At 37.7% G+C, this 8,443-nt stretch overlaps 1 protein-coding gene across 1 annotated transcript; it reads left to right on the top strand.

Moving 5' to 3' along the window:
• Positions 1–1,009: 1,009 nt before the first annotated feature.
• Positions 1,010–1,348, top strand: LOC110681781 (RNA-binding protein 12-like). Its single transcript, XM_021857907.1, has one exon. It carries the CDS (start codon positions 1,010–1,012, stop codon positions 1,346–1,348), a length of 339 nt encoding a protein of 112 aa, XP_021713599.1.
• The last annotated feature ends 7,095 nt before the right edge of the window (positions 1,349–8,443 follow it).

Below are 8,443 nucleotides of genomic sequence, written 5' to 3'. Positions count from 1 at the left end.
AACAATAATTTTTTAAAATAGAAATAAAGCTTGATTAGACATAATGCTATTGAGTATTGAAGTAACTAGCAAATAATGTATGAAAGTGGACAAAAACATGATCCATGCTGATTTTTTAAATTTTAGTTCAAGTTTATTTGAAATTTAAACTTTAAACTGGTAAATTGACCGAAATACTTACAATTTTAATTATGAGATGAATATGCAAAATTGATGCATACTACTCATTGTACCATATTATTCAATCTCAATCATATGACTCGGCCGTGAAGTTAGATAATATAAATCGAAACTGAACCATAATTGATCTGACCTAACTTGATAATATCAAAAATCAATTAGACTTAAATATGACCCCACACAACACAAGAAGAGCCAGTAAATCAATTTTGGTTGTGACATGCATGTAATTGTCCAAGAACAAAGTCAATTACTCTGTACTCCTCCTAAAAGTCTACATATAACAATGTAAATTAGGTTCTAATAGTTACAAGAAACAGATTAAATCCTCTTTAATCATTGATTATACATTATTTTGTTTTATTTTTCGAGTACAAATTGTCATGTTATGTTTTGGACATAGAATTTTTATGAACGCAAACAGCATCTTTGTATAATAATCTTAAACAAGTTGGATCATACTGACCTTAATTATTGTTCATCTTCCTGAATTCCTCCTCAGTTATCCTATGATACAGGAATTAAGCAATAGCAAAGAGTTAAAGTCAGAAAGATTAGATATGTTAATTCAACTAAAATTAGAATCTGAAACCTTGACAATTAAGTGGATTGGTCAACTAACTAGCTCTTCTTCCAAGCTAACTCTAACCCCCTCAACCACATTTCATCAAACTCTAATGATGTTTTTGATTTCATCATCTATAAATTCTCTTAATCAAGCTCCTAAATCCTCAACTCAACATAAAAATACAAGTTATTTCTTCACTCAAAAATACAAGTGTCTAATCAAGTTAGCAAGCTATTTCCTAACCTCACCTCCACTTGAACAATGGCTTCATCTAAGTACATGATCATATTCGGTCTACTTATGGCCATGTCATGCATCGACGTGAGCCTTGCAGCACGCCATCTATTGCAGACGGTGCCTACCTTACCCAACCCGACTACTGCCATTCCCCCATTGCCTACAATCCCAACAACTCTGCCTCAGCCTAGTATCCCACCGATGCCAAGCACCCAAATCCCGTCTCTCCCAAACATGCCTTCCATTCCAAACATGGCTCTCCCTCCCATGCCAAACCTTCCAACCACCATTCCCACCACCATCCCCAACCTTCCGACATCTATCCCTTCGATTCCTTCCCTTTCTCCACCTCCTTCAAACTAAGCAGCGCTTCTACCCTCAGTTTTTGAGACTATACTGTCATCTTTTTTGTGTTATTTCTGTCTGATGTTTCCTACATTTTTTGTATGATTCTGTATTTTTCTTTTGTATCAGCCTTCACATTTGTCTGTCAGAGAGTTCGTTGTTATATACTTATATACTTGTACTATCATTTGTATCATTGTTTATATACTTGTTTGTATCATTTGATTGCAATTCTTCTATATATGTAGTTGATATAATATTGAATTGGCATCAAATAAGTTTAGAAAAAGTTAGAGCCTAGAAAATATATGAACGTCTGGTCAAAATAGATGAGCCTATATATGTGTGATATTTCCACCTTGTGAACATATTTCATCAGATCAATTTCAAGTAATAAACATGTCAACAAGAGAGCCCAACATACATCACACCATTCCCATAATAGATTTTGTGTGTATTGATCTAATTTAACATTTATATTATCAACATAATATACTCCACCATCAACTGGTAAAGCATACGAAATTACAAAGTTGTAAACTTGCAACTAACAATTAATCACGGACACGTTATTACATTGCATGCATACTAGTATACGACTATCCGTAACAATTCCAATGTTATAATGTTGTTTAAATTCACATATGACCAATAGTCGGTCACATAAAGTTCCATGGTGATTGTAAGATAATGAAGGAAGGCGTATACATACACGACTAGCTAAAGTGAAGTTTAAAGACAAAAATGAAAAATACAACCACCCAAATAGGCTCCCGGGCACACCTGGCCTCTTTCTTTTCCATGTTCGAAAAAGTAAAAAAAAAAAATCAACATTGAAGGCTTGAAGTACAATTTCTACCAAGCGGCGGGTTGAATTTTTTGCAAACGACTTAAATACGCAACGGGGTACTGTAAGTGATAGAGTGGTATTGCTGCCACATTCCACTTAGATTCAACCCTATGTTGCTTCAATTCGGCTAGCTCTCCCCCTCTTCCCCCCCCCCCCTCACCCTATTCCCTAGAAACACGAATTATATTTTAGAAAACGAGATTAATGTTGCATCTTATATGCTAAAAAATGCTAATTACGGGATTAAGACAAGTCATAAGGCCTAAGTGTTGGGATGTTGGATGGTGCAAAAGGGCGTGCAGCATGTGCACAAGACATGTGCACCCAAGGATAATGCATACTTGTAGATATTTTTGTCATTAAAGATGAAGGAGATGGTTTCAGGTACTATTTATGACTCCCAATGCAAGGCCCTTTGGGAACCCATGGAAGTATTTGGATGCATAATCTTGTCGGGTGAAAAAATGATATATGGAAGCTAAATATGAAGGTTATAATACACGAAATTAGAGCAATTTAGGAGATGTCAGAACATGGTGTCGAAAATTCACGAAACACTATGAGATGCATCCGGGATCATAATATTATTTTGACCAATATATGACCATTATTTGGCTACGTAAAGGTCCCGGGAAATCTTATACCCAATATAAAAGGCGTGTACAAAAACGAGTAGATTGGATGGTTCCGCCCACCCAATTGGACTCCCATAGGGTATTAGGAACCATGGTAAACATCTCGGCAATTTTTATTTCTAGGCAAAAAAAAGTCAAAAAATTCTAAAATTAAAGGTTTTTGATGAATTTTTAAAGCTTTCGAGACTCGGTGTCGAAAATTTTTGAGAGATTAGGGGATACATCCCGGGGTCATATAGTGTCGTTCTGAACCATATATGATCATTATATGACGTCATAATTTAAATGTCCGTGGTAGGCTTGAGTTTATGTAATCGGTGCAAGTTGTAAACGAGTAAATTGCCAGTTTAAAGGAAAATTGGATGGTTACACCCACCCAAATGGATTCCTGGAGGGTATTAGGGATTGTGGTAAACATCTCAGCAATATTTATTTTCGGGCGAAAAATAGTCAAAAATTTCCAAAATTAAAGGCTATAACTCACGCTTTTTAAGAAATTTTGAAGGTTTCGAGACCCGGTGTCAAAAAGTCTTGAGATATTAGGGGATACATCTCGGGGTCATAGAATGTCGTTTGGAACCATATATGATCATTATATGTTGTCATAAATGTTCGTGGTAGGATTGAGTTTATAAAACCGATGCAAGTTGTAAACGGCTAAATTGATCGTTTAAAGGCAAATTGGATGGTTCCACCTTCCTAAATGGACTTTTGTAGAGTATTAGGAACATCTCGGCAAAATTTCTTTCCGAGCGAAAAAAGTGAAAATTTCGAAAAGTGAAGGCTATAATTCATGCTTTTTGAGGAATTTTGAAGGTTTAGAGACCTGATGTCGAAAATTCTTGAGATACTAGGGGATATATCCAAAGGTTATATAATGTCGTCTAGAAGCATATATGATCATTATATGTCATACATGTTTAAGGTAGGCTTGAGTTTATGAAATTGGTGGAAGTTGTAAACGGGTATAGTAATAGTTTAAAGGCAAATTGGATGATTCCACCCACCTAAATGGACTCCCGGAGGGTATCAAGGACCATGGTAAACATCTCGGCAAAATTTCTTCGTGGTTGAAAAAAGTCAAAAAATTTACAAAATTGAAGGCTATAATCCACACTTCTTGAGTAAATTTAAAGGTTTCAGGACCCGATGGTCGAAAAATCTTGAGATACTAGGGGATATCCCAGGTTCATATAGTGCCATTTGGAAAAGGAATGTCAGTAGGGCGGGTCAAGATGTGTCTCGGTTTTGCGGGTGGTGGGGCGGGGAAGGGAATAAAAACCATACCTGCCATGGGTGATGGCGTGGGGGTGAATTTTAGGTTATACTCGCCCCACCCCACCCCACCCGCCCGCCCTATTTCTTACCTGCCCCATCCCCATTTAATACCCACCCCGCCCAACTTTGTACCTGCTCCATACCGATCTTCATATATATTTTTACATATAAATATACACTTCATACTTTTTTACTATTTTAAATATTAATTTTAAAAAAATGTGTAACTTAACAATGATTTTTTTTTAGTCATTACGATGTAATATAGTTGTATTTAGAATGTGGGGATTAGGTTAGTCTAGATCTGTCAATTTAGGTAAACGGGTCAGGTTTGGGTCGGGTAAGAGTGAGTCAAGTCAACTCGTGTTGGGTCAATTCGGATTAATTCCATAACCTATGTGGGTCGGGTTTGGGTTGGGTCATGCTTGAGTCGGTTCACGTCGGGTCATACTTCTTTTCATGTGAATAATAGGTCGGGTTTAGTTCGGGTTTTCACAGGTTAGGGTAATTCTCGGGTTCGAGTCGGGTTCGGTTCAAGCTAGTCAATAATTTGCGGGTTATAATCAGGTCATTCTCGGATTTAAGTCAGGTTCAATTTAAGTCAATAATTTTTGGATTATAATCAGGTCGGGTCATTCTCGGGTTCAATTCAAGTCAATAATTTACGGGTTATAATCAGATTAGGTCATTTTCAAGTCGGGTCATTCTCGGATTCAAGTCGGGTTATGTTCAAGTCAATAATTTGCAGGTTATATTACAATCAGGTCAGGTCATTTCTAAGTCAGGTCATATTCGGGTTCAACTAACTATTAATGGATAACTATCATTTTTATCAAGCTAATTATTTCCTTTGACTATAATATATATGACAATATACTAGGGAACTATAGTCTATAATTTAGGAAGATAATCAGGTCTTAAATTTGAGGATGATGCTCTTTTCTTTTGTTGGTTTGGAAATTGCTTTTATCAACAATAATAAGGTGGTCTAAATTGCATTTAAGGTGATTTGAAATTGAGTCAAGAACAATTTGGGTTGAATTTAGGTCGGATCAATAACAAGTCGTGTTAATTTTGAGTCGGGTTAGTAACAGATCGGGTTGAATTTTTGGGTCGGGTAAATAGGTCTGGTAGATTTCGGGTTGGGTCAATAACAAGTCGGGTTGAATTTAGGTCAGGTCTATAACAAGTCGGGTTGATTTCGGGTCGGGTTTGTAACAGGTTGGGTTAGGAACGGGTCGGGCTGAATTCAGGCCAGGTTAGTAACAAGTCGGGTTAAATTCGGGTTTTGACGGGTTAGGGTCAATTTCGGTTCAAGTCGGGTTCGGTGCAAGTTAATTAAATTGGCTGTTGTAAACCGGTAAAATGGCCGTTTAACAGCAAATTGGATGGTTTCACACACCCAATTGGAATCCCATAGGGTACTAAGGACCACAGTAAACATTTTGGCAATTTTCATTCCCGGGCAAAAAAGGTCAAAAAATTCCAAAATTAAAGGCTTAATATCCACGCTTTTTGAGAAATTTTGGAGATTTTAGGGCCCAGTGTTGAAAGCCTTGAGATTTTAGGGAATTCATCTCGGGGTTATCTAATGACGTTTGGAACAATATATTATCATTATATGTTGTCATAAATGTTCGTGGTAGGCTTGATTTAATGAAATTAGTGTAAGATATAAACCGGTAAATAGGCCGTTTGAAGGAAAATTGAATGGATGCACTTACCCAATTGGACTCCCGGAATGTATTAGGGGCCATGGTAAAAATTTCGGCAATTTTTATTTCTGGGCGAAAAAAAAAGTCAAATATTTCCAAAATTAAAGGCTAATATCCATGTTTTTTGAAAAAATTTGGAGGTTTCAGGGACCAGTGTAGAAAAGTCTTGATATTTTAGGGAGATACATCTTGGGGACATATAAAGCCGTTCGGAACCATATATGATCATTATATGGTGTCATAAATGTTAGTAATATGCTTGAGTTAATAAAATCCGTGCAAATTGTAAACGGTAAATTGGTCATTTAAAGGCAAATTAAATGGTTCCACCAACCCAATTGGACTCTTGGAGGATATTAGGGACCATGGTAAACATTTCGACAATTTTAATTTCCGGTCGAAAATAAAAGTCAAAAAATTCAAAAATTGAAGTATGCACGCTTTTTGAGAAATTTAGGAGCTTTCGGGGCCCGGTGTCGAAAAGTATTGAAATTTTAGGGGATACATCTCGGGGTCATATAATGCCGTTTGGAACCCTATATGATTATTATATGTAGTCATAAATGTTCGTGGTATGCTTGAGTTAATGAAATCGGTGCAAGTTGTAAACCAGTAAATTGGTCGTTTAAAGGCAAATTGGATGGTTCCACCCACCCAATGGGACTCCCAGACGGTATTAGGGATCGTAGTAAACATTTCGGCAATTTTTATTTCCGGGCGAAAAAAGTCAAATATTACAAAATTGAAGGCTAATATCCACGCTTTTTGATAAATTTTGGAGGATTCGGTGGCATGTGTAGAAAAGTCTTGAAATTCTAGGGGAATACATCTTGGGGTCATATAATGCCATTTGGAGCCATTTATGATCATTAAATGTTGTCAAAAATGTTCGTGGTAGGCTTGATTTAATGAAATCAGTGCAAGTTATAAACCGGTAAATTGGACGTTTAAAGGAAAATTGTATAGTTCAACCCACCCAATTGGAATCCCGGAGGGTATTAGGGATCATGGTAAAAATTTCGGCAATTTTTATTTTCTGGGCGAAAAAGGTCAAAAAAATTAGGCCAAATTAGAAAATAACACCTGTTAAAAGACCGTATTTTGATTTTAACACCTTAACATTTCAAAGTTTTATTATAACACCTACTAAAAAATTAAAATTTTGGTTTCACCACCAGAAAACGGATTCCGTGACGGAAATTGTTAGTGGGTCCCACAAGTTAGTTCACTTTCCAAATTTCTTCCTATTCATTTCGACTATTTCCCCTTCCATTAATTACCCAACCAGTTATCCTTCATTTATACTTATTCTTTCAATCCCACTCACAATTTCCATCCTTTTCATAAACCCCATTAAAAAAAAATTGATCTTTGAAAAATTCTGGCAAAATTCTTGATTTTTTTTAATTTTTTTGGAAATATTTTGGATACCCATTTGATTTATTGACACAAATGACAGAAGGGGGGAGGGGAAGGGGGTTTTGGGTGGGGTTTCGGGGTGGTGGAGGAAGGGGGGAGGGGTTTTGGCAATTGGGCAGGTCGCCGACGAGGGGTGGGGTGGGTGAGGTGGCTGGAATCGAAAAGGGGAGGGGATGGGGGTTTTGGGTGGGGTTTCGGGGTGGTGGAGGAAAGGGGGAGGGGTTTCGGCAATTGGGCAGGTCGCCGGCGAGGGGTGGGGTGGGTGAGGTGGCTGGAATCGAAAAGGGGAGGGGATGGGGGTTTTGGGTGGGGTTTCGGGGTGGTGGAGGAAAGGGGGAGGGGTTTCGGCAATTGGGCAGGTCGCCGGCGAGGGGTGGGGTGGGTGAGGTGGCTGGAATCGAAAAGGGGAGGGGAAGGGGGTTTTGGGTGGGGTTTCGGGGTGGTGGAGGAAGGGGGGAGGGGTTTCGGCAATTGGGCAGGTCGCCGGCGAGGGGTGGGGTGGGTAAGGTGGCTGGAATCGAAAAATCCCGGTTGCTAAGTCCTCATTTTCTGCAACCTCTTCAGCTGATGTTGGTTCAGACTGAGGGTCAGTAGTTGGCTCCTCCATCATTCAAAATATTTGGAACTTGTGGATTTTATCAATTTTCATACAGACAATCTGGAAATAGTCGAAATGAATGGGAAGAAATTTGGAAAGTGAACTAACTTGTGGGGCCCACGCACAATTTCCGTCACGGAATCCGTTTTCTGGTGGTGAAACCAAAATTTTAATTTTTTAGTAGGTGTTATAATAAAAATTTGAAATGTTAAGGTGTTAAAATCAAAATACGGTCTTTTAACAGGTGTTATTTTCTAATTTGGCCAAAAAATTATAAAATTAAAGGTTTATATCAACGCTTTTTGAAAATTTTTGGAGGTTTAGGGGCACGGTGTCGAAAAGTCTTGAGATTTTAGGGAATACATCTCGGGGTCATATAATGATGTCTGGAACTATATGTGATCATTATAAGTTGTCATAAATGTTCGTGGTAAGCTTTATTTAATGAAATCAGTGCAAGTTATAAACCGGTAAATATGTCGATTAAAGGCAAATTGGATAGTTGCACCCACTCAATTGGACTCCCGAAAGATATTAGAGACCATGGTAAACAATTCGAAATTTTTTATTTTCAGGCAAAAAAAAGTCAAAAATTTCTAAAATTGAAGGTTAATATCC

This window comes from Chenopodium quinoa, unplaced genomic scaffold (assembly GCF_001683475.1).
Source record: "Chenopodium quinoa cultivar QQ74 unplaced genomic scaffold, ASM168347v1, whole genome shotgun sequence".
NCBI classification, from domain to species: Eukaryota; Viridiplantae; Streptophyta; class Magnoliopsida; order Caryophyllales; family Amaranthaceae; genus Chenopodium; species Chenopodium quinoa.
This window is presented reverse-complemented; position numbering and strand designations above follow the sequence as displayed.

Excerpts from the sequence above, each read along its gene's own strand:
- LOC110681781 (XM_021857907.1), top strand. The coding sequence starts at position 1,010 with ATGGCTTCATCTAAGTACATGATCATATTCGGTCTACTTATGGCCATG.